Source organism: Toxorhynchites rutilus, chromosome 2 (assembly GCF_029784135.1).
Source record: "Toxorhynchites rutilus septentrionalis strain SRP chromosome 2, ASM2978413v1, whole genome shotgun sequence".
Lineage (NCBI taxonomy): Eukaryota > Metazoa > Arthropoda > Insecta > Diptera > Culicidae > Toxorhynchites > Toxorhynchites rutilus.
This window is the reverse complement of record NC_073745.1, coordinates 260,994,910-261,022,220: the sequence shown is the minus strand read 5'-3', so window position 1 is coordinate 261,022,220 and position 27,311 is coordinate 260,994,910. Positions and strand designations below refer to the sequence as shown.

The 27,311-nt window shown below is 38.1% G+C and overlaps 1 protein-coding gene across 1 annotated transcript in view; it reads left to right on the top strand.

Moving 5' to 3' along the window:
- Window positions 1–409: 409 nt before the first annotated feature.
- The window catches only part of LOC129768745 (uncharacterized), a 43,358-nt gene continuing 16,456 nt past the window's right edge, over window positions 410–27,311 (top strand). The window contains exon 1 of the mRNA XM_055770603.1: window positions 410–1,241. Coding sequence (XP_055626578.1) covers window positions 571–1,241 — 671 coding nt within the window. The 5' untranslated portion in view covers window positions 410–570. The remainder of the gene's footprint in view (window positions 1,242–27,311) is intronic.

Below are 27,311 nucleotides of genomic sequence, written 5' to 3'. Positions count from 1 at the left end.
ACCTGAGCCACTCTCGCAGTCCCTAAAGTATCATGTTTCGTTCACCCAAACCGCAACTATGCTGTACCATATGTACGATCTCCTCAGAACATTTGTCTGTCATGTGCGGCGCAGGTTCAAACGGCGAGCAACGCATTTTTGGTGCTATTCTTCTTTCTGCTTTCCAAAATATGGACCAGACGATCGAAATCGATAGCACACAATAAAATACGAGTTTTTTTTTCGCCAGATTCTACAACTACAATCGCACACAAAGGAGCACTACGAATGGGCACGCGAAAAGGAATAGACGAAAAATCGGAATTCGTTGAACAAACGGTACTGCGTGTCCTAGCGAGCATGTTAAGGGAAAGCATAAATAGCCTCACAGGAAATTCATCCCGAGAGCAATGTGAGAAGCAAGGGAGAAAACGAACGAATGAAAAACTGACTGAGCTGAGCGGCGGTTCGAGCATTGACGCGATCAGCTATGTTCGCACAGTGCAGGGAGAAACATGCTCGAACGTGGATCGGATCGTAGCTGATCGTGGCTGAGATCGTTGTGAATTGTTTGGTGTTCAGAACGCAACTATGGATCCGGTGTGCGAGGGAACCAATGTCGGTGGACCATTACCGGAAGAGCGTGTTACGAACTGTGTAAATGAAATGGGTGTACCAGATCATACTCTGTCTGACAGTGGAATTAATGTTAACAGCAACGTGAACGGAACGCCCAGAAGTCCCAACAGTGATAGCAATCAAGGATGTGCAAACATAAACGGTGGAAGTTCTAGTCAGATTACCAGATTTAATCATCAAAATTGTGTGAATATAAATTTAATACAAAGTGTCCCCTCCAATTGTAATTTAGTGTATGATAATAGTAATAACCCGTGCTCGAATCGTATGCAATATTCTCATAACCGATCGGATGATGGTCAAAGTACCGATCTTCTGATTCTGACCAACAAAGCCAAACATAGTTCCAAAGCTCAACCCTCGCCAAAATGTGAATCCCGAATGCGTGAGCTGCGTCGGAAAGAACGTCGAGAGCGTCGGCGAGTTCGCAAGCGGTTGCAATGTGTTTATTCGAAAAATTTTCTCCCCCAATCATCGTCGCCAGCTGACAGTGTCCCGGAAATCCACCGGAACCGACTGCCACCGCCATATTCGGCGCTTCCGGCTGGAAATGGATTGCTGACGGGATCGGGTCTTGCCGGCGAGTCGCACATCAATCGTCACCATTCGTTCTCAGCGAGGAGGTAAGATAAGTTGATTCAATTAACTAAATTTGTGAATGGTCTGAGATTTTGTTGGAATTTCTGTCATGTCGGCAATCAATCACTGCGTTCGGTACAAGCTCATACTATACAAGCATTAAACATTCTTATTAATTGATTGTGTCTGAAATAAATCCAACAAACTGAGACAGCATTTGTTTCCTCCATGGCTACGAAGGGGAATTCATTTCCCCATCCTCAGCGACATGAAACGTTCGATGGTCCGTGCGTCATTACTATTGCATCGTTTTAATTAAAGACTACGGTTTTCAAATTTCAGTGCACGGTTTTCATCCTCAAGTTGGTTAAATGTGCAATTAGCACACACTTTAAACTCTGGTTTTTTCAAGAGTCTATTGATTGGTTCGGAAGTGCTGGCTGCGTTTTCTGGTTCAAGTGCACTTGAACCAGTGCCAATGAAGGAGGGGTAAAATAAATTCAACAAAGTGGATCACAAGTGGAAGAACGGTGGAAGTGGAACATTTTTCCGTTAAATGTGACTGATTTTATCATGTGATACTAATTTGTGCTTCGACGGAAGAATGTCCTTCCACATATAAATGTTATCCATAGTACCAAATTAATTAACATTTTTTTCTGAAAAATTCTGGCATTAATTTGTTTGTTAATAAGATTCTTTTCAGGATACAATATTATAGTAAAGTTATTATTCTACAAGGCTATCCGCCGTGTGGAATGAGGGTAATCATACTGATTATTTCGTTTATAACGTACTTGCATTAATATCGATTTCCGATTCTCAGAGAAACCGATATTAATGCAAGTGCCAACAACAGGAGAGGTACAATAAGTCCTACAACGAAAACTGTGATGGGATTGATAACAATTTCTGATGGGTTTGTTGCGCATCTCAATTCCGTAGACCTTCCCGGAATTTGTCAGTGAGTGGCAAGGCTCTTGATCTTTTATTCTGGTCATGATTTTTCACATTATTTAATCATTCTTCTATACGAGAATTGGGTGACAAGGTCACTACGAATAACTGCGTCCACATTAGCTATGCATCAGTTTCAGGTTCATGTTATTCGCAGTGACCTTGCCATCAATTACATGTAAAATGCTTACTGAATTAGTTTGGAAAATATACGCTTTTTACCGAATACCATAAATATTTTGTTTAGAGTTACATACGAATATATAGTAAGCGAAATTTGTGTAAATTGTTATGATGAAGAGCACTTAATCGTTTTGGCTGATTTTATTCCTACCATAAGCTTTAAATTCAAGTTATTTAGATCCTGATATATATCTTGATTTTTATATTTATATTAGCATTAGCATTAAAATTAGCATTGAGCAAGTTGCACATTATCGTAGGTGGTACGAATTCAGAACTGTTCAGTTAAAAGCTAGCCTCCATCCGTTGCTGATGATTAGTAATATCTCTTAGATGAAGTTGTGCTTTCTCCAACAGTTAAGAATTGTCCTGGCCACGTCCTTGCAACTGCTAAGGAAAGGGAAGGAATGTTAGTTCGATATTTACTTAAGAGAGATGCAGAGAAATCTGCGACCTCTCATATATATCTCGGGAATTTAGGATATGTGTTAGTGGAGACGGTAAGCCATAGGATACACTCAGCCGGTGTTACTGGCGCAATTTGTTATTACAGGTCGGACTCGATTATCCGGAGTATTGATTTTTTTTCACTCCGGATAATCGAGTCATAAAAAAACGAATTTTCTCTCGGTAATAGTAATATAATTATGATTTGTACTTATTTGTTAAACGGTTTTATTTAGGTTGACCCGTTTGAATGTTGTCTGTGTCTTTGTATGTGTCTTTGTAACTTTGTAACTGTAGCGCTGTACCACATTAATAGAAATTTAATGCCATTCCTGTTAACCATTTGATCTGAAATCTGGAACACATCTTTATCTCTGGTGTCATTATAAAACTGCGTATTCCATGATCTTGAAAATCCAAGATGGCGGCTGCTACAAAATGGTGGATTATGCACATATTTTCTCAAAATCCCATAAATTCCCAAACCCCCATCAATATGGGTATCAAAAGAAATTTCTCGACTAGTAGAACATAGCAGACAATGAAAAATCCAATTCCAAGATGACCGCAGTCCCCAAACAATTAATTTCTTTTTAAATGGTTTCATTTAGCTCGAACTGTTTGAATGTTTGTAGGGTTGTCCCACATTAATAGAAAAATGACCCCGTTCCTATTGACTGATTGATCTGAAATTTGGAACATACATTTAATTCTACTGTCATTATAAAACTGCGTAGTCCATGATCTTGAAATAAATAAATTTGGCCATCGTTCAAAAATGGCTGAATGATTTGACACGAAACATAAGAAACAACATAAATTCAAAAAGGTCGCCGCCACTAAATGGTTGACTATGTATTTCTTGCAATCCCCTGAATATCGGTATCAAATGAAATGATTTGACTTATAGAATACAGTACATCATGAAAATATTCCGAAGAAAATTAGGTATGGAATAGACGTTGGATTTCCATTATCCACAGTTGTTTCATCACATACCCCACGATTTTATTTTAGTCTCATCATTGCCCTAGATTAATGAAGGAATGGACTAACCCACTCACTGCTACTTGTCTAACTGTTTTCTAGCTTTTATTATATTAAACCGTATAACTTGAAATTTTGTTTTACTTATTTCATTTTCTAGTTTTTAGTAAATTATCTGTATCATCAGTATATTTCTCTACAGCAAAATCATTCAAAAAAATTTTTTTTTAAATTTTTATTTCTTCGGAATATTTTGATGATATACTGTATTCTATTAGTCAAATCATTTCATTTGATACCTATATTGAGAGGATTGCAAAAAATACATTGCCGACCATTTTGTGGCGGAGATCTTTACGAATTTATGTTGTTCATAGTGTAGTGTATTCTCCAAATCAAGCCATTTAGCTATTTTTTAGCGGCGGTCAAATTGAATTTTTCAAGATCATGCAATATGGAGTTTTATAATGACAGTAGAATAGAATGTATGTTCCAAATTTCAGATCAATCATTCATCAGGAACGGGGTCATTTTTCTATTAATGTGGGACAACCCTACAAAACACTCAATCATACATACAAATAGGGCAAGCTGAATGGAACCATTAAAAAGTAAGTGTTTATTTGGGAACTGCGGTCATCTTGGATTTGTATTTTTCATTTCTCTACTCTCAATTGTTTCGCGGCTTCCCAAAGCAGTGCTAGAAAATTTCATGAAACCAGATTGTCTGACGAATTTATGAAATTACACCGGATTATGTTTGGGGAACAACATTGCTTTATTGAAGATAATGTGTATGTAGATGTATTCCCAGAGTTTTTTAATGTAGGAATACGTTTCAGAGTGTAAAATTACTCAAGAGCAAAATTTTGAATCCACAGTCAATATAAAAAGATTTTATATGTGATACGTTTTATATACGTTCAATCAGACGAACAATCGTCTGATTGAACGTAGAATAAACGTTAATGATGGGACTATGGTAAATATATCTATAACCGTACTAAATATCATAAAAATTAGAAAAAAATCAACAAGTCTTCCACTGCTGATATGCTTTCCTCATTTGTTGAGTAAAGATTTATTCCAAAGCATGGATGATGAATCCAGTGAAAATTTGAATATTGATTTCTCTGCAATTGACTGTAGTGATGCTGTAGGTTTTTCGGAAAAAATATAAACGATCAAAAAGTCAGACGAAACACTAGCATTTCCGCTTATGCGAGGATTTATACCATGCTTATTAATTCTTTTACATATCCGGTCTTCGCCCGAGAGAAGATATACTCTGTTTCTGGTGGGATTTGGAGTGGATTCTGCATTATGAGCTTCTACCAAGCAACGTGTTTCTCACATGTATGGCTCGCAGCAGTTTTCGACGAGGAAGCAAACATGTTCTGGGAGGATATCATATTTAATTGTGAAAGATGGCGAAAGATTGTGAAACAGAACTATGGATATAAAATTAAATTATAATGCTTTGATTGAAAATAATGTTTTTGTTTTCCCAAAAATCGACATTAACTTTTCGGACAACCCGACATGAGCTATCCTGATTTATCCTGATTTTTATTATCATTCTTCCTGATTTTTTCAAATTATTGTTGGCAACCCTGATCAGGACGCTCCAAATGCTACTGTGAATATGCTCATAAAACTTTGGTCTTCAATAAAAAAGGTTCTACTCATAAACATAATACACAGAAATCAATTCTGATCCTGCAACAAAATTGAATTTCTCATAAAAATCAGGACAAAAGCTAGATTGTGAAAAATAAATCAGGACGCCCCAAATATATCTCAAAATCAGAACATGTCCTGCTAAATCAGGACAGATGGTCACCCTAGCGAAAAGCCGTATAAGGAATCAATTATTCTAATACAAATTCATACAAATTCAATCAGATCGGTTCCAAATTTGTTAAATATGTAACATCATCATTCAAAATTCATTTTATCTTTTTATTTTTATTTCTGGCCATATTTTTTTCCAAAAATGGTTGTATTATGGCTGAGGGCGGGGAGGATCCCCCCTCCACGTCATTGAATGTTTCTGATGCTGACCCACCTCCTGAAGAGCAGGAGGATGAAGCAGACGTTGAGGAGGAAAATTCTGTTTATGAAGTAGAAAGTTCTGAAGATGAGGAAATTGATGAAAAACATGATTTTCGTCTAAAGGAATACCCGGAGGGATTCAAAGGTCCATTCATTGTATACTTTAGACGAAAATCAAAACCTCTTAATGTCATTCGCATCTCAAAAGAACTAACGCAGAAATTTTCCAAAGTTACTGAAATTACTCGGATGGGGCCAGACAAATTACGAGTTGTCGTCTCTTGCAGGACCCAAGCGAATGCAATAACGCGCTGTGATCTCTTTGCGATTGAGTATCGCGTATACGTACCCTGTTGCAACGTTGAAATAGACGGTGTAATAAACGAAAAGGGTTTGACTCGAAAAGAGATACTCGATGGTGTCGGTCGCTTCAAGAACTCCTCACTTAAAAGTGTGAAGATTCTTGAATACGATCGACTGAAGTCTGTGTCACTTAAAATGACAAACGAGTTCTCAATCGGACAAACTCTTTTCGTGTGACATTTGAGGGTTCCGCTCTTCCAAACTACGTTGCAATAGGTGCACTTCGTTTACCTGTTCGGTTGTTTGTACCCCGGGTAATGAAATGCAACAAATGCATGCAACTCGGTCACACGGCCGCCTATTGTTGCAATAAACAACGTTGCGCAGATTGTGGAGAGAGTCATGATGGGACTTCTTGCGCAAAAGAGCGCAAGTGTCTTCATTGCAACGAGGCTCCACATGATCTTTCTCAATGCCCGGTGTACATACAACGAGGGGAAAAACTCAAGCGTTCCTTAAAGGAACGTTCCAAGCGGACTTATGCAGAAATGCTTAAGAGTTCCGCTTCAACGACTCAGGACAATCCCTACTCCATTCTGCAGAACGACGAGCCTTTTGCTGACGCTCCCAATGCAGGAAGTTCCGGTACATCGCAGGGTGCCATTAGGAAAAGAAAAATTACTTCTTTTCCATCACTCCCCAGAAAGAAGACCGAAACTTCCCAAATTGGAATGAAACCTCGTATCGAACGTGCTGAGAATAGACCGAAGCAAGTACCTCCTGGTTTAAGCGGTTCTTCTACGCACCAGGGGTCCTCAGCACTTCCCGGAGCAGAGCCCAACACGTCTGTTCCTTTTTCGCAGTCGAGGCAACAGCCACAATCTGGCTTGCTTGCGCTTTCTGACCTGGTGGACAATATTTTAAATGCTTTGAATATAAATGACCCTCTTAAAAGCATAGTATTATGTTTGCTTCCGATTGTGAGAACATTTTTGAAAGAAAAATGTGGTTTTTTAGCAGCGTTCATTTCCCTTGATGCCTGATTCAGTGCAAGAGGTCAAGGATTTGACCACTGTAATACAGTGGAATTGCAGAAGCATCATCCCTAAACTAGATCAATTTAAATTTTTAATTCATAGTTCTAACTGTGATTTATTTTCCCTCTGTGAAACATGGCTTTCTTCAGCCGACGAACTGAAATGACTCGTTTGGTGGCGTACTATTGGGGATCAAATAATGTCACTCCTTTTATAGAGTCACTCTCCCATCGATGACAGGCATTGAAGTTGTCGCTTGCCAGACACAAATCAATGGCAAAGACCTCTGCATTGCCTCGATATATATTCCTCCAAGAACTATGGTTGGCCGCCATCAGTTTTTTGATATCATCGAGGCACTGCCGGAGTTGCAGCTAATCTTAGGTGACCTCAACTCCCATGGAACAGCATGGGGTTCACTCTACGATGACAACCGTGCCACTTTGATTTATGATCTGTGCGACAACTTCAAATTGACAGTTTTGAATACTGGGGAAGCAACTAGAATAGCCAACCCCCCTGCACGGGCAAGTATGCTAGACATATCACTTTGCTCTTCTTCGTTATCCCTGGATTGCACGTGGAAGGTAATCCAAGATCCCCACGGTAGTGACCACCTGCCAATAATTTTATCGATCGCCAATGAATCAGGTTCTCGTGAGTCAGTCGATATTGCGTATGACCTCACGAAAAATATTGACTGGAGAAAATTTGCAGAAATAATATCTGAAGCACTTGTTTCAATGCATGAACTTCCTCCACTCGAAGAGTATAACTTTATATCGAGTTTGATTTACGAAAGCGCACTTCAAGCTCAAAAAAAACGTGTTCCTGCTACCACTTTCCGACGTCGTCCTCCATCACTTTGGTGGGACAAGGAGTGTTCAAAGGTCTACCTTGAAAAATCATCCGCTTTCAAAAAATTCCGGAAAACTGGACTAGTGGAATGGTTTCGAAAGTACCAAGCTCTAGAAGCCAAACTAAAAGGTCTGATTAAAGCAAAAAAGCGTGGATATTGGCGAAAGTTCGTCAATGGTTTGTCAAGGGAGACCGCTATGAGCACTCTTTGGAATACGGCTAGGAGAATGCGTGGCTGGAACCATACAAATGAAAGTGAGGAATACTCTGACCGTTGGATTTTCAAATTTGCAAGAAAGGTTTGTCCCGATTCCGTTCCTGCACAAAGCGTCGTACGCGACATTCCGCTCCAATGCGATTATGAGAATTTTTCGATGGTAGAATTCTCAATTGCCCTCCTCTCATGTAACAATTCAGCTCCGGGGTCGGACAAGATTAAATTCAACTTGTTGAAGAATCTTCCCGACTTGGCAAAACAGCGTTTGCTGAACTTGTTCAACAAGTTTCTGGAGCTGAATATTGTCCCGCATGACTGGAGACAAGTGAGAGTGATAGCCATACGAAAACCCAACAAGCCGGCTTGCGATCACAACTCGTATAGGCCGATTGCAATGTTATCCTGTATTCGCAAATTGTTAGAGAAAATGATTCTACTTCGTTTGGACAAGTGGGTTGAAGCGAACAATTTGCTGTCAAATACGCAGTTTGGCTTCCGCCGAGGTAAAGGGACGAACGATTGTCTGGCGCTGCTATCTTCTGAAATCCAAATCGCATTTGCTCGCAAAGAACAAATGGCTTCCGTTTTCCTCGATATCATAGGGGCATTTGATTCAGTTTCCATGGAAATTCTCTCAGAGAAACTTCATAATCGTGGACTTCCACCAATTCTGAATAATTTCCTGTACAATTTACTGTCAGAAAAGCACATGTTTTTCAATCATGGCAGCTTGAAATCTTCTCGATACAGTTTTATGGGCCTACCACAAGGCTCCTGCCTAAGCCCCCTCTTGTACAGTTTTTACGTCAATGATATAGATGATTGTCTAACTAGAGATTGCACATTGAGACAACTGGCAGACGATGGAGTTATTTCCATCACGCCATCACGGGTACTAATCCCGCCGTTCTGCAAAAATCCTCGCAAGATACCCTGAACAACCTGTTCACGTGGGCTCTCAAGCTGGGTATCGAATTCTCTACGGAGAAAACTGAAATGGTCGTTTTTTCTAGGAAGCACGAACCCGCCCAATTCCAGCTTCACCTATCCGGCAAAACGATCAAGCGCTCGATGTTTTTCAAATACCTTGGAGTATATTTTGACTCTAAATGTACCTGGGGAATACACATTGCGTATTTGAAACAGAAATGCCAGCAAAGAATCAATTTTCTCCAAACAATAACCGGAACATGGTGGGGTGCCCATCCAGGAGACCTCATTCAGTTATACAAAACAACGATATTATCAGTGTTTGAATATGGCAGTTTTTGCTTCCGATCAGCTGCCAGGATTCATATTCTCAAGTTGGAGAGAATACAATATCGTTGCCTGCGTATAGCCATGGGGTGTTTGCATTCGACACATACGATGAGTCTCGAAGTTTTGGCAGGAGTACCCCCGCTTACTCTTCGGTTCACAGAATTATCCTACAGATTTCTCATCCGTTGCAAGATCATGAATCCATTGGTGATTGATAACTTCGAAAATCTACTCCAACTGATTCCTCAGTCAAGTTTTATGTCTATATACCATGAGTACCTTACCCACGACGTGCACCCTTCACCAGGCATCTCCAACCAAGTTTGCTTCCCATACTTTTGCAATTCCTCTGTCATTTTTGATCTGTCCATGCGACAAAAAATCCATGGAATCCCAGATCATCTACGCTCCGATTATATTCCGCCGATATTTTCGGCAGAATATGGGAAAGTTAGATCTGATAAAATGTTCTTTACTGACGGTTCACACATAAACGGGTCCACTGGCTTCGGCATCTTCAATGAAAATTCCAGTGCCTCTTTCAAACTCAAAGATCCTTGTTCCGTGTATGTTGCTGAACTGGGTGCGATATACTACGCACTGGGGTTCATTGAAACATTGCCCATCGACCACTATTTTATTTTTTCAGACAGTCTCAGCTCAATAGAGGCAATCCGTTCAATGAAGGTTGATAAACGCTCATCTTATTTCCTAACTAGAATAAGACAACTATTGAGTGTTTTGGTCGAAAAATTATTCAAGATTACCTTAGCATGGGTTCCCTCTCATTGTTCGATTCCGGGGAATGAGAAAGCGGACTCGCTAGCTAAGGTGGGCGCTTTAGAAGGCACACTTTTTGAAAGGCAAATTGCTTATAATGAATTTTTCCACATTTCTCGTCAGTACACACTCGTAAGTTGGCAGCGCATGTGGAGTGGAGATGAGTTCGGTCGTTGGTTATACACGATTATCCCTAAGGTCTCGACGAGTGCATGGTTCAAGGGATTGAATGTAGGTCGTGATTTCATTCGCGTGATATCTCGGCTTATGTCCAATCACTACAACCTAAACGCGCATCTCTATCGCATTGGGCTCGCAGCAAACAATCTTTGTGATTGTGGCGATGGCTACCACGACATCGAGCATGTTGTCTGGTCGTGTATCCGGTTCCATACTGCTCGCTCTCAGCTCTCTAGAGCACTGAGAGCACAAGGCAGACAATCGGAGATCCCCGTCCGGGATATCTTAGGTAGCCGTGATCCTGATCTTCTGCTTCATCTATACCTGTTCCTTCGTTGTGTCCCCGTTTTATATCCCTCCTATCCGATCGATAAACTTTTACTTAGTCGCGGCAATACATACACACACTCTTTACAGATACACGGGCCAAAGGTTGTGCAGTCCACTGATGATTCAACAAGAGCCAAAGGTTGTACCGCTCATGACAACTCTACATGAACTGATGATTGCGCCGGTTAGTGACCATTCTATCCTGGATTCCTCGAGTCGAGAAAGACACACCACGCTAGATATGAGGTACAGACTAGGGGGGCGTTGCTGATTAATGGTCAGCTGCATCCCAATAGGAAGTATCCCGTGTCAGGCACACGTACAGAGCATTGGAGACAGCAACATCCGAATTACGAAAACACTTGTAATACTAACCTCGAGCCAACCGCGAGTAATCGGTTACATATTACTAACATAGATAATAAGAAAAATTGTCAAAGTATTGAACTCCCGGCCCCGTGAGGCTAACGCCATATGAGCCTTGATAAAAATATATATTTTGGGGGAAAAAAAATGGTTGTCATTGTTGTCAATAGCATCTTTGATGGTACAGTTTCACCAAAATATTTTAATCGTAGCCTTAAAAGTTGTCTAAAAGTTCGGCGTAGGTAATATGCCTTAAAAGTGGCTATTGCGCCCTGATCCATTGGTTGGATCAGAGCTGTTGTATTTTTATGAAGGTACTCAATCATGACATCTTCAGATAAATAGCTCGGATAAATTAATAGGATGCCATGGTGCATTATCCAAAATAAGCAATGTCTTGGTTGTCCTCGCAAATGTTTTTTCTCTTCTGAACAAAAGAGCGTTATAGCGAAATGTCGTATAAAGAGCGGCCGTATAGCGAGGTATGGGTGTAGGTACAAGTTAATGAAGTGAACGAGTTAGAAAAAAACTTTTGCCAATGTGTATACAATTTCAACCCTTCTGGTGATCTGACACGAAAAAATCGACCAGATTCCGATTCAGTAAAAATTTCGCTGTCGCATGAACCTCGAACAAATTAAAAATATGTTTTCTGATGAAGTGACGGCCGTTTGAAGAAAAATATGATGTTTAAAAAGTTTACGTTTACGATTACCCATTTTTAAAATAAAAATTAAAATAATAAAATATGATTGTTTATCGATTCATGCAATTGAGAGAAGCGTACAGATTGTATTCATATAAAATCGACATAAATCGGCTCGGTAGAACTTGAGATATCGTGTTCGCCAGTTTGGAAAAAAACAAGTTTCGAGAAAAACGTGTTTGAAGTTAATTTTTGGCCGTACTAGATTAGATACAGCATCACTAAAATGGCTATAATTCGGTAAATTTAATCCATCCGGATACGTATAAGGATATAGTGGAAATATAAATAATCAATTAACAAGAAGCAAACATATTAATTTAAATTTAACAATTTAAAACTGCCTTCGAGTTTACTGATCTGGTAGAAATTAATATCCCCCCTAAATGGATATCACCACCAGACGTTAATAATGTACATAAGCCATCGCGGAGCTTGATTCATCAAATTCACAATACGATGTAATATATCCTCAACTACGATTTAATACGATTTTCCACAGTATGTAATAGGATTTTTCATAGTAACGAATTGATTTAAATTACGAACTCACGAACTGCATCTGCTAAATATGCATATCCATCAAACATTAAATCGTATGACTTTTGCACATTTTTTTGGGTTAGATTACATATAAATTCGTATCAAATTACAATCGTATAAAATATCAATCAAAGTATGCATCGCGTGTATCTAAAATCGCATAAAATCCGAAAACATAATTTTCTATCATTGATGGATTAAATCGTACAGTAGTGTACTGTATCATGAACGTACATTCTTTTCATTTTATATAACACTAGTTGACCCGTCAAACTTCGTCCCGCCCAAAATGTTTTTTTTTGTTATCAATACCTTCAAACTTCCACGTTTTTATACTAAGCGAACGTTCATGGATCCAATCGCAGAACTGTTCATTGATTTTTCTTCTAATTGACCCTTAACAATTTCCTTTTACTAAAAATTTCCCAGTACTTCTACCAAAACTTTCAGGGGAGGGAGGTATGTCAAACCATCAAAGAAACAATTCTCGCACATGCCATGATTGGCTTCGTTTGCTTGATAAGTTCTCGAATTATGCAGAAATTTATACAATTTAATATTTGCCGGGTTATATTTTACGATTTTTTTTATCTTAAAGCCGATGCTCGTTATACCGAATTACGACTTAACCCTCTGCCACCCGAGTTTTTTATTTATCTAAAAAACCTATTCCACTTCTATCTCGAATTTCCGACATTCAACATAAAATACTCCTAGCAGAAAGCTGCCAGCATAAAAACAATGTGTATGTGTGATAGATGAAAATATTCTAAAGACGTTCTAGTGAAAGTGAACATTGAAAATAATGTCTGAATAATTTGAAAAGAGAATCCGCGAAGCCCGTCTAAAGGCGGTCGTGGGCTGTAGAGGGTTAATCTGGCGTGATGAATGAAATCGTTTGTATCGCATTTTATAGGATTGTGTTTCGATTCTATTTTATATGCGACTGAGAGTATGCAAACTATACGATTTAATGTTTGTTGGTTAGGCGCTCAACATTGAACAATTTACGCAACCGGTCCTTAGTATTTCTATTTGTATTCCCAATACTAACCCGAAAGACGTAATCATACGTCATTAATCTGACGAAAATACATGTAAATTTATAAAAATCTCAGCAAACATTGAATCGTATAACTTGCATATTCTGAGCCGTATATAATGTGGGGTCGAGTCACAATCACAAATAATGTCGATCAAAGTATACATCGTGTATATCTAGAATCATACAACATACGAGAGACTCGACTTCATTCATCAAGACAGATTAAGTTGTTATTCGATACAACAGCTATCGGTTTTCTGATGTGCACTATCGTTAAATCGATCTAAACGGCATCATATATGCAAATCAGTATCAACGTATTCTACCAGTCAAGCCCTTTCATTTAATACCCATATTGATGGGGTTGTGAAAAAAATATATATGGCGCTATCATGTGTGATTGCATTTTTCATAAACAACTGCATTCTACTAGTCAAGCCCTTTTATTTGATACCCATATTGATGGGTATCTGAAAGAATATGAAATCCGTCCTTTTGTAGTGGCCACCATCTTGGATTTGCATTTTTCTCAAATAACTGTGTTCTACTAGTCAAGCCCTTTCATTTGATACTCATATTGATGGGGTTCTGAGAAAATATGTAATCCGCCATTTTGTAGTGCCCGCCATCTTAGATTTGCATTTTTCATAAATAAATGTATTCTACTAATCAAGCAAGCCCTTTCATTTGATACCCATATTGATGGGGTTGTGAAAAAAATATATATGGCGCCATCTTGTGGTGGTGGCCATTTTGGATTTGCATTTTTCATAAATAATTGCATTCTTCTAGTCAAGCCCTTCATTCGATATCCATATGAGCTATTCAATATGGAATTATAATACAAATTATTCAAAATTTCCGGACGAAAAATCTCCCGACCAGAACGATAATTGAACCCGAACCCCCGGCATGATAGTGTGGGACGCTAGCCACTTGGCCACGGGAGCACAAGATTTTTCAACCACTTGCAAATAACATGTTTCTACGTTACATGGAATAAATGTTTGATGCATAAAATATGATAGAATAATGACAGCCCTAAATCGAACCATTCCTATCTCGAATTTTGCTCTTATCAACAGATTCGGTGATCCATTTTTATTTATTCAAAAACCTTCACATGCCAAAGTTTTCGAGTTATGCAGAAATTTGTGTTTCATTTGTATGGTAGCATCCCCTTAGAGAGGAAGAAGTGTCGAACCACCATAGAGACGTTTCGTGCCCCCTAAAACCTCCATATGCGTAATTTGGTTTTATTTGCTTGATTAATTCTCGAGTAATGCAGAAATTTGTGTTTCGAATGTATGGCAGCCCCCATATTTCAATATAGATTTCTCATAAAAAACCAAGATAAAGAGATTTTTTGGCACTAAAACACAGATTTTATTATGGAAACCCTGGTTACCAGCAAAGTGAGGAACCAATAAAGTGATAGAATTTCTTAGAACTAACGATGAATGATTTGTTTCAGTTTTTTCGTAAAAAACTTTGAGGCCTCAACCACGATACATTTATCCCACCCTACGCTTACTTTACTACGAGTAGTGTAAAGAGAAAGTTCTAAGTTTTCGAATCCCTCCATTCATTTATCGACGAATACGCACTTCCACGATATTGCAGCTCTCGACAGTGGAAAAGCCACAATCGAAGCGAGGAACGTTTTCGCATCAATTTAAACTTGTAATGATGCATGAATAAGAAAGTGGAAAGCAAATTTGTTCCTGTTTCCGGCTCCCCATCCCCCTGCCGCAAGTAAGGAATATGCCGAGCTTTGTTCGTTTTCTTAGGCCACATTCCTCCGGGTTTCCTGGCTACATAACCCGTTTAACTTTAACGAGCTGCAACGAGATGGATATACAGTGAGGCTGTGTGAGTGTATGTGCTTACTTGGAAATGTTTTTCCATTTAACTTTCGCCCTCAATTGGCGAACCGCATCCCCCCCCCCCACCATCACCGGCGTTGATATTCTCTTCGCTTCTCTGCTGGGATGAAAGGTCGATTTGAATATGGGGCGAAAGTTTTCAAGATGCACCAATACAAACTATTCTTAAGGGGCTGGTTTTAAAGTTAAACACAGTGGGTTCCAACTTAGTCTGCAAATGGGAACTTGGCTGTAGCTTATGGAAAATTATCATAGTGAAACTTCTCTCAAATATGTTTTATTCGAGAAACTATCGTCAAAAATCAATCTATGCTCATCATGCACATCGAATTATAGTAGAGTTTATGTTGATAAAATGGAAACTTTGGCAAGTATTATTTGCTTCGGGTTATCATATAATCGGTTTATTTTGAAGCGGGAACACTTCAATAGTGCGTGTAATACTATCCAAACTATTCGCATAGAAAATAAATACTGTGGTTTCCTGACATAACGAGATTGAGTGAGCTGAAAGCGACAGGAGTTATGTGCACAGCAAAAATAAATCAGCTTAATTTGGCTTCATTTGTCTGTTTGCGTCGACATATTCATGTAAACAATACCAATAATAATTTTATTTTATGTCTTTCTCTGCATAATGTTTCCGACAGGTTTAGAGTGTTTGTGAGGACCACCTATCGAAATCCATTCCATGATAAGAACTAAACGATTGCTAGATAATATAAAAATAGTATCGAAACGTTCTTTTAACTGCTTTCGAGTCGAACCGCAGTCTATCACAGATTCTTCCAATTTGCCTTCCCTTACTGAACATTCAATTTGTCCGAACAACCTAATCCACGTTTGGGACTGCTGAGTCATGAATTGCAAATTTGTTGCACTGCAGCAATTCCGTAGTGACACACACACACGATAACTGTTCCCTTTCGCGTCTTGGCTGGCCCTATTTTTAGATCGCACTTCCGTTCCATTTCACCCGACCCAAACCCTCACCCATTTCCCGGTTATTTTTAACCCGGCAACGGTTCGGAAAAATCTCATTTTCACACTGCACCAAGAGCGGAGTCGTCGCGTTTGTCACCGTGCGTTTGGAGCTACAGTTTAATAGCCAATAAATTACACCATGTTCGTTGTGGGATGAAAACCTCCCGATGAACGGCCGGAAAACGAGCAGAAAAAAGGAAATACACGCTCCGAACCATGCTTGCTCCGCACCAAATTATACAGATATCCGTCGAGCTCATCTTCTTCGAGAGGGAAATTGTTGTGATCTGCTTCATCGCCACTTTCGTCGTCGTTGTCGAAGTCGATGGGAGCTCTCATGTTGCCATTGAAGTGTGATTTCTCGGACGAGGATGCGGCACGCGGTTAGCACTGAATAGTTTCCAAAATGTGGTGCCTTTGCTCTCAAGTTCGAAGCATAATAAACCCGAACGTGTATGTGTGAATAATGGAGTGTAGCCTCCAATACAGGTTGAGAGAGGTCTGAAGAGTGCGTAAGTGCGGGAGTGTGAAAGACGTAAAACATAAAAATTGGTACGCAACGGCGATAGAAAACAGCATAAGAGCAAAAGGACGAAAAACAGACGACGGTGAAGAGGATCCCAATTTGAACTATGTTGGTCCAATCGAACATGTCTGCTTTAAAAAGAAGAAAGTTGGATTTTATGGTGGACAAACGATGAAGTTGCAATAAGTGGTGTTAGAGGCGGTCCCTCTTTTTCTTGGATATACTGTCAGTGGAAGATCAAACAGTTCAATGGTTTGTGATATTTATATTTTTTCTTGTGTGGATACCACTTAGGGAAGTTTAATACTATCATGAGTTTTCGTAAGGCAAACCACACACACACACACACACATGCCGGTCGCAGATACAGGGTGTTCGGATCAAAAAGTGGTCAAACTAAATTGCGTGTAAATCGAGTATTTGTTTATTAAAAAAATCAAAGTATCTTTCTTTTTGAAGTTCAATATGTATAAAAGACGGAAAAAAAACGGATCAGATTTTGTACAGTCACCTTATCCACTTTCTTCGCCGCAGAACGCCAGTTTGCTTTGAACTGCTTCTCGCTGCTAACAGTTTTTGGGGTTTTCTTAAGGTTCTGCTTAACTATCGCCCAATATTTTTTGATTGGGCGAAGTTCTGGTGTGTTGGGAGGGTTCTTATCCTTGGGCACAACCTGCATCTTGTTAGCGGCATACCACTCCATGGCCTTTTTCCATAATGGCAGGATGCCAAATCCGGCCAAAACAGCACAGACAAGTCATGTTTCTTCAGGAAATGCAGCAAACGCTTTTGAAGACCTGGTTGACGGTCCCAGTTGCAACGAAAATGTCGCTTTTCAAGCCACAGGTACAGATAGCTTGCCAAACGAGATATTTCTTGGCAAACTTTGATAGTTTAATATGCTTGAAAATGTCTGCCACCTTTCCCCTTCCGGTTGCTGTATAATACTCTTGTCCAGGAAGCTGTCTGAAGTCTGCTTTGACGTAGGTTTCGTCGTCTATTACCACGCAATCAAACTTTGTCAACAATGTCGTTCACAGCTTCCGAGATCTTATTTTTGCCGTAAGGTTTAGCTTATCGTTGCGATTTGGAGTCACTACCTTCTTATAAGTCGATAGTCCGGATCGTTTTTTAGCTTCATGTACGGTTGTAGACGATATTCCCAACTTATTTGCGACATCTCGAACGGAGAGGTTGGGGTTGCGCTTGAAGGCGCTAGCCATTCTTCTGTTCGTCACTGCGGCTTCCGGCTTTCGATTTCCCCTAGATCCAGGCTTTCTAGTTGTCGACAAACGTTCCCCGAACACTTTTATTACTTTGGTGACGGTTGATTTGGCCACATTCAACGATTTTGCTATTTCTGCGTGCGTGTAGTTTGAATTTTCACGACGCATGTACAAAATTTTGATTCGTCGCTCCTCTTGCTTTGACGCCATTTTGATAACTAAAGATCTAATGTCAAAATCCAAATAGAGGCATCATTCTACACACACACACCTACAAAATGAGGGGTGATCAGGTTTTTTATATGAATCACTAGCTGACCCGGCAAACGTTGTTCTGCCATAAAAATTATTTCTAGTGAATATGTTGATTGTAAAATAAAAAATAACTAATGTATTGTTAGTGTGTTTAAATGTTTTAAAGATCTACTCATAATTGAAACGTTCGTTACTCTTTCTTTCATACTTGTGTTTGACATACCGAGGTATAGAGCGCCAAGTCGATGACAAAAATTAAAAAAAAAACACAAAACATTCCTTGTATTCCATTCCCGACGTATTAAATGTTTAAACATTCACGAATCTGACATGTTTGTTCTCTTGAACGTTAAATGTAAATTGAAAAAAGGAATAAATTTCGTTGTTGCAAATTTGTTGCTCTTCATCGAATGTTTTGCACAGCTGAGACGAATATGGCACTACTGAACGGTTTTCCATGTCAATGTCTGCGTTGTTAATTTTTATGAATGATTGTCCGTCATTATCAGTTTTTATTCGTTGATATATTAGACATCCACCTAGGCTTGCGGTCGTGTCGTTGGTGAAATCTTTAAGAAAATGCATTGTACAGTTTCCATCTGGTAACAATATCGATCAATAACCCATATTTCGTCATTAGCAGACACGAAAGCAATTTAAATTGTTGAAATTTGAATGAAAATGTTTATTCGATGTTGTTTGAATACTTAGTAGACATAGTCTTGACCCTAACTCGACTATTTTTCTATAAATCTCCTTGAATTTCAGCCAAAATGTTATCCAGAATATAAAATAATTATCAGAGACTATTTTCGTCCGATATTTTCTCTACCTGTAAAGAATGTGTTATTCTGTTACACAGAACACACAATAGAGCCATAGTTCATTTAAAAATTTTGTTTTAAAAGCGTGTTTATTTCACTCGAAAATTGATAACAATTTACGCTTCCCAGAAATGGAACACGCTCAATGACGTTTATATGCATTGCGTTTCAAGGTCGGATAACATTCGTTCTCTTTGAAAAACAATCTACGGGTCGATTATTTGGATATTATTTATACCAAAATACTAAAATCGCGATTAAAAATAGGAAATGGAGGTAAACCTTTGAGGTTTTATGTACTTTTTATGAATTTAAGTTGACCACTTTTTGATCCGAACACCCTTTAGTCTCGTACAGAATTAAAGTTAATTAAATTCAACAAATAAATCTGAACTATTACTCGTAGACATTTTTTGTGTTTGCTTGAAAGATATTTCACGCAATATACTGCGAATGAAATTTCGTATCGTTATGTTATTCGATGACAACTTATCAATAATATGAAATACAATTTCAACTGACAACCAAACAGACAAATATTTTTCGAAATAGGAGCTCTAATGTTTCCATATTTGTGCACTTTTTGCCGCAGATAAAAATTCAGATGAAAGAACACTCATCCGTTTAAGCTCGAGATCAATGATGGGCAGAACAGTCGGAAAAAATTGAAAGATTCGCTACCTTTTCGATTTTGACGATATGAAATTCTGACAAAGATCTAAAATCGAACTGTGCGGAACTGTGCTATGGATTGAGGAGATGTCCTCAGCAAGTTCAATTTTTTCATGTTATAATGAAAGAAAAAAATAACATAAAAAGTTGTGCTAAAACTGAACCCCGGATGGAAGTAACCACTAGTAATATGAAGAAGTTTCATGGGTTACCGATATCGATGGGACAAACCAAAAAAACTACACTGTACACTCTGTCCAACTTCTACAGTGGTAGACATTCGTTTAGCCGCATCCTATTTTTCCTCAATATTTTTAAAAATAAGTCAATTCTTTGTACCGTTTTGCTCATGAAAGACGATTATTGTTAATTTTCATCGAATTCATTATAAAAAAAGTATAAATTCACTTTTTTGTTTTCTAAGTAATTCAAATAATCGTTTAGTCAGGGTGGACATTCGTTTAGCCGCATTCTAAAATTTCAATAGAAGAAAATTTTTGCGGCAAATTTCGAATCCAATCGGTAGCTAATATTTAGTATGCCCACCTCCATTTCGGATCACTTTGAAAACTCGATTTGGCATCGAGTCAGACAGCTTTTAAAGTGTTGCCATATTGATTATAGCCCAACATTCCTAAATTACTGCCGTGTTACTGAAAATGTTGTCAAATTGTCATGTCAGTTGGTGAATGTTTATATCCACTGATGCCGCCTTGTGTGTGAGTGATTGTGACGCACGTCCTTTCAATTAAAGTGACTTAAATACACTATCACTACAGCAAATAAGTATCCCGACAAAAAAGAACATTCCTAGTTGTTTTGTACGTGTTTCAAGTTTTTCTTCTAGTGCGGCTAAACGAATGTCTATCACTGTATAAGACCAGGTGATGATCTTGCTGATTTGTGTCATTGTAAACAAACAATGCTTCAATTTCTCTAGTGTTGGTTACCGTGATCAGAATAAATCGCCGCAGTAAACAACTGGTCGGTGTTAAGTCAATGGCTCTCTATCATGTGCAAACAGAGTCATTTGTGTATTGAATTTAAACAATTTTCAAGCGCCGAATTCAAACCAACAAACAAATTTCTTGAAGCTAATAGGTAACTTGTTAAAATTTGCTTGAACTCGTTAATATATAATGTGCATATTCTGCCTTTACGAGAACAATACACTAATTGGTCATATGTCGCAATTCGTTTCTTTATATCAATGCACGCATTACACTGAGTATTTAACGACGGGCATCTTCCGTACATCGCCATTCAACAAGCATAAAACACGCGGCAAACAGATGCACACAGTTGCAGTGATACAAAGGAACATCGCGAGAATGACAGCTCAAGGAGAAAAATAAAACACAAAATGAGCAGAATTAACAACCTTTGTTGTTTCGGGCACAGACAGATTCTGAGAATTTTCCTCATAGGAGATGCAATACTTATACGCTAACGACAGCTGACTTACTATGCAAGGGCGGAGTTTACTTCGCAAATATTCTTTTTTCGCTATCCTCCTTTGTTGTTTCTATTCTAGCGGCTGCATTATTTGCCCGATATTGACAGCTCTGTTCGGGAAAGCATACAAATGGACAGAACAAATGTATGAGGAAATAGGAATTTCTCCAATTTTCATCAATTTCAACCATATACAGACTATGGAGTTGTAAATCTTAGAAAAATTCCGATTCGATTGGTATGCAAATCATTAAAATTCGTTCGCAGCAAAAGTAGTTATTACCGTTAACTAACGTGACCTGTTTTCTGATTTGGCACCCTTAACGTAAGACGTAGTCCTACGTCAAAAACGAACAAAAGATCCCCGCAAATCAAAAAAATATATCAGCATAAAAAATGTGAGTAAAAACATGTTCTGAGAAGATAAAATTTTAAGCTGACGAAAAAATGAAGAACAAAATAATTAGAATGAAGAATAAATTTTCATATATGTTAGTCTGCCTATGAAATGATGATTTCGTTTTCCCAAAGATCGGGACGAAATTTCTGGACAATCCAGTCTGAGCTATCCTGATTTCTTCCTGATTTTTATTTTCATTTTTCCTGATTTTTGAGAAAAATAGTTGGCAGCCCTGCCTGTAATAGATGGCAGAGACTATTATGCTGAACGCATCCAAATGTTTATGCAGTTTCAACCTCTCACCCCTTCTTGACTCATAACTGTTGGTTGATTGAGAAATATTTCGAAATTATTCAGTCATAGTGAACCAAATCTTTAAAAAATGCTTCATTTGGTTCAGTCAGGGAGGACCATGTACGTATAGGCAGCCAAATAACTGCCTTTTTTGACATGATACGTGATGTTTTCTACAATTATCATACGCCAATGTATTGCCACAGAGTAACTAACATTTCTGAGAATAATATTGAACGAAAAAAAATTTAAAAAAATCTTTTTAAGTTAAACGGTTTAATGTACCAAAAACTAGAACATAATTAGGCAAGTACCAGTTGATAGTTATCACATCTCTTCCTTCATTAATCTAGGGCAATGATGAGACTGAAATAAAATCGAGGGCATATGATGAAACAACTAACGGTGGATAATGGAAATCCGTTGGGCCCCACGATTTTATTTTAGTCTCATGTACTGATGATGTTGATGATGTACTGTATTCTATTAATCAAATCATTCCATTCGATACCGATATTGAGGGGATTACAAAAAAGTACATATACCTTTCTAAATTTATGTTGTTCATAATGTAGTGTGTTCTCCAAGCTAAGCCATCCAGCCATTTGTTTTACCGGCGGCCAAATTGGATTTTTCAAGATAACGGAATACACAGTATTATAATGACAGCAGAGATAAAGGTTTGTTCAAAATTTCAGATCAAAAAATCAAAAGGAACGGGGTCAAATTTTTATTAATGTGGGACAACCCTACAGACATACAGATATACATACAAACAGATCAAGTTGAATGAAACCGTTTAAAAAAAGTAATTGACTATTTTGTTACAGCAGCCATCTTGAATTTGAATTTTCTTAAATAGCTGTGATCTACTGGGAGCCCCATCACTTGATACTCATTTTGATGGGGTTTGCTTTGAGAAAATATGTAATCCGCCATTTTGTGGTGGCAGCCATCTTGGATTTGCATTTTTTATAAATAACTGTATTCTACTAGTCCTTTTCGTTTGATATCCATGTTGATGGGGTTTTGAGGAAATATGCGATCCGCCATTTTGTGGTGGAGGCCATCTTGGATTTGCATTCCTCGTGGCATAGATTACTAATTACATTATATGCCATTATATGAACGTATTTATTCCATGGCATGTCGAGGGAATTTCCAACCCGGGAAGACCCTAAACCGATCGGGAATTGAACCCAATATCTATGTCAGTATTAGTCAAGAAATTAAAAGGGAATTCCCGCTTTATTAGATCTCCGGCCACGATGCGATCGTTTTCGAGTTCAAGCAGCTGAGCAAACCCAAGCTTATCTCTATCTATCTCAGGCCCATTACTTAGCTCAAAAATCCTTGACCGATCAGGAATTAAACCCAATACCTATGTCAGCATTAGCCTTGAATTTTCAAAGGAATTCACGCTTTACTAGATACCCGACAACGTTCTGCAAATGCGATCGAGACCAAATAGCTGAGCAAACCTAAGCCTAATTCTAGCCAATACTTCAGGCCCATTTAGCGAGGATAAGGAATCGAGGCGAGCTCGTCAGATTGGAGGATCCCAACAAGTAGTGCTCAATAATTTGGCGAATCCTCAAGGACACGGTAAGAAAGAGAGAGCTTCACGTAAATCAAAGCTCTCTGACCGGGATAAGCGGAAAATAGTTAGAACAGCTTCGAATACCTCGAAATCCCTTATGCAAATAAAGCAATATTTCCATTTAAATGTTTCAAGGGTGACAATTCGTCAAGTTTTGGTAAAAATTCCTCACATAAAGAGGGCTTAAAAGGTTATAGCTCTAAATTTTACACCATCTCACATCGGAAGACAGGCTTCAAACGGCTTCCATAAAAAAATGGAAATGCAATACAAAAAATTGATTTTAGAAACGCTGTAAATAAGTTATAAATTAATGCATGAAGATAAAATAGACTACGTTTCAAAGCTACATTTTTTTTGTTTTGATATATCGTACTTAATTTTTTTCTACTTGATGTAGTGTACAAAATTATATCGTTTCACTCAAAAATTGTTTCACTATATATTCCTGAGCAATTCAATAACAAATCCAAATAATCTTGTTTGTTACCTTTCATTTGATTCCCAGAACATTCCAGTAGGATATTTCACTACAGAAATATTTTCGATTTAATTCAAATTTACCTTTCCGCTTTTAAATATGAATATTTCACGAAATGAAGATCACACTACACTTACAGTAGTTTTCTTAAAACACTACAAAAACCTTTTGAGGTACTTTTCAAAGGCAATAAATGAAAATTACATTTTTAAACCAAAGGTTTTTGTACTACATTTTGAAGTTTTCAGAGCTCCATATTCCAAGAAATATTCATAATCCAAGAGGAAAGGCTAATTTTTCATTTGATCAAAACATAACTCTCTGGTGAATAATCCCAATATGACGTTCTTACAATCAAACCAAAACTAATAGTAGGGTAAAATAGAAAAAAAATGATTTTTTTTTCTTTTATTTTATATTTGATGGCTGCGCAAACATCCAAATTAGAAACAGGTAATGTTCAAATGATGCTGTTGTTAAAGTGCTTGAAAAATCACATGAAAATGTGTCATATTTCCTGAATTGGTACTCTTTATAATATACGTAGTCTCTGTATCGGGGGGTTACTCTACGAAGTTGAAAATGTGGCATGTAACGATTCATTAATAGATTTCAAACGCATATTGCGCAAAATCGTTTTCGTGATATATGTTATGTTGTATACCATTTATTCAGCATTTGTTATTGCTTAAAACATGAACATATAGTAAAAAAGTAAACAATTATTACCCACCAGTCTTGACGCCACTGTAATTAAAGAATTCAACTGGCTGCTGATTTAGAGGTTTGAAATGGTTTAACTTACACTTGTCAGATCATAATAGCTTAAATAGTCGCATAGTCTTGATGTTATGTTATCCAAATATAGGGTTGGGGAAAAATAAATGTCGTATTTCTGATCGAAATTTGACGCTTTATTTAACATACTTAAAATTTTACAATTTAAGTCAAATATGCGCCGTTTTGTTCGCAAACTTGTTGCCATTTAGAAGGCAACTTCATCATCCCCCCGCTTATAAAACCCCACCTCCTTATTTGCAAAAAACTCAGTTTTCGCAAGCCTCTTTTGAGGCCAACTTAGTATCACCAAGATCGTTTTGCATGGACCGGAAGAGATGATAATCACTTGGAACCAGGTCCGGACTATACAGTGGGTGCAATAGGACATCCCATCCGAGCTCCCGTGGCTTCTGGCGGGTCATAAAAGATGTGTGAGGCCGAGCGTTGTCCTGGTGGAAAATAACATCATTCCTATTGATCATTTCTTGCCGCTTCTGGTCAATCGCCTGCTTCAAACGGTCAAGCTGCTCACAATAGAGAACCTTCCTGGCCTTCAATCCGGGCTTGGCGATGGTTTGGGCCGGCTCACCGCGCATCGACCACGACTTTTTTCGCTTTAGGTTGTCGTACGTGATCCACTTTTCATCACCAGTCACCATCTTCTTCAAAAATGGGTCGAGTTCGTTCCGTTTCAGCAGTGCATCGCAGGCGTTGATTCGGTCTAAAAGATTTTTTTGCGTCAACTCGTGTGGCACCCATAAATCCAGCTTTTTTTGAAATCCATTCTTCTGCAAATTGTTCTAAACGGTTTTATGGTCTATATCCAGTTCCTGGCAAATCGAGCGAGTGCTCACATGCCGGTCTACTTGGATGATTTCAACGATTTTATCGGTTTCCACTTGAAACTTGAGACTGAAAAGGACAATCACAACACTGTCAAAACGACACTTGTAGCACAGATTGTCGTCTTTAAATAGCCGTATAGTATGACCCGATGCGATAAGTACAACACAAGATATGTTTAAGTGTTGCCATATATTGACAGTATACGACATTTCTTTTTCCCCAACCCAATATGTCTTCCTTAGAAGTAATTATGGTATTATTTTGCCCGCGAAAAATACTCACACGTATCAAATTGCGTGCAATGGTGTGCCTAAACTGCACGCTATTTACTAATACTAACGCGAGAACCTTTATAACATACCTAATAACTGTCTAAGTTCGTTGGTTTGAGTTCGCGGTGGGTAGACAATGAACCGTCCATTAATGGTGTAACTACTTTTTTGCACCAGAAATCAAAGTCGCTAGTCAATTCATTTTCTAGGCAATTCACTTTTTGTTAACGGCGACTGCCGAAGCAGTCCTAGTCGAAGCGAAGCTACTGAGAGTAGACTCGGTTTTCATTTTCCACCTTCGAAGATTTCGGGCCCTGCTTAATATACATCACCTGGCTATAAAGTTATTACAACCCTCTACAAGCAATGCTCCGGACAGCATGGCAACGTAGTAGAAAAAGCTATCTTTATCCATAATTTATTTCTGTAGTTACAAGTGATGACTCCTTGTCTTCTTCTGTATAATTGAATACATAGAAGAAAAGTGTGGTAATGGATTCAATGTATTGTGTGCACATTTTTGAACATCGATACAAAAAAAAATAACCAGATAGCGTCGAGTTACTCGTGTCCAAGAATGATCGAAAATTTACAATACTGTCATGGATTTACTGAGCAGTAGAATTCATTACGGCAAAGGGTAGTCAAACTGATTTTAATACCCGGAAAAAGGTAACGTTCCTGAGAAAATTTAAGCATTTTTGTACTGTAAGCATTAATTCTTTCATATGAACTTTTTAAGAAAAAAATACACAAATATTTCATTTTATTTGTGTAAATTTAGAAACAGTTCATAAAGAAAAATAAAACTTACAGTAATGCTTGATTTTCCTCACAAACGTGACCATATTCTGAGTATTAAAATCAGTTCGATTACGCTTTGTCTTAATGAAATCTGCTTGGCATTTCAGTAATTTCTGGAGAGTATTCTCAGTTTGCGACCATAAATTTGATATGAATTATTTAATTCAAATCTCAAAAAGTAAATTTTTCTTCGACACAGATTTTTCTTAATTTCTTCATTTGTCTTGAGACAGATTAACTCAGTATTTCTTCAGGATGACGAATGTATATAAAAGAGAATTAAAGCACATCACAGTTCTCAAATAATTATTCATTAGAAGTTTGCACCTTGAACATCGAGAAAAAGTTCCATCTGGATACGTTCAAATTTTTAATACTTTTATTTTCATTTCCAATCAATGTCTTCCGTAGAATGTAGTCAATTTGTGCAAAGCCCCAAAACTTTGACGGAAAGACCGTTCTGATTAGGACGCATTGACAACCAAATAGCAAAGAACAAATTTAGAAAATATAATATTCAAACACGTTGAGATCAAAGTAGAATCTCTGCCATCA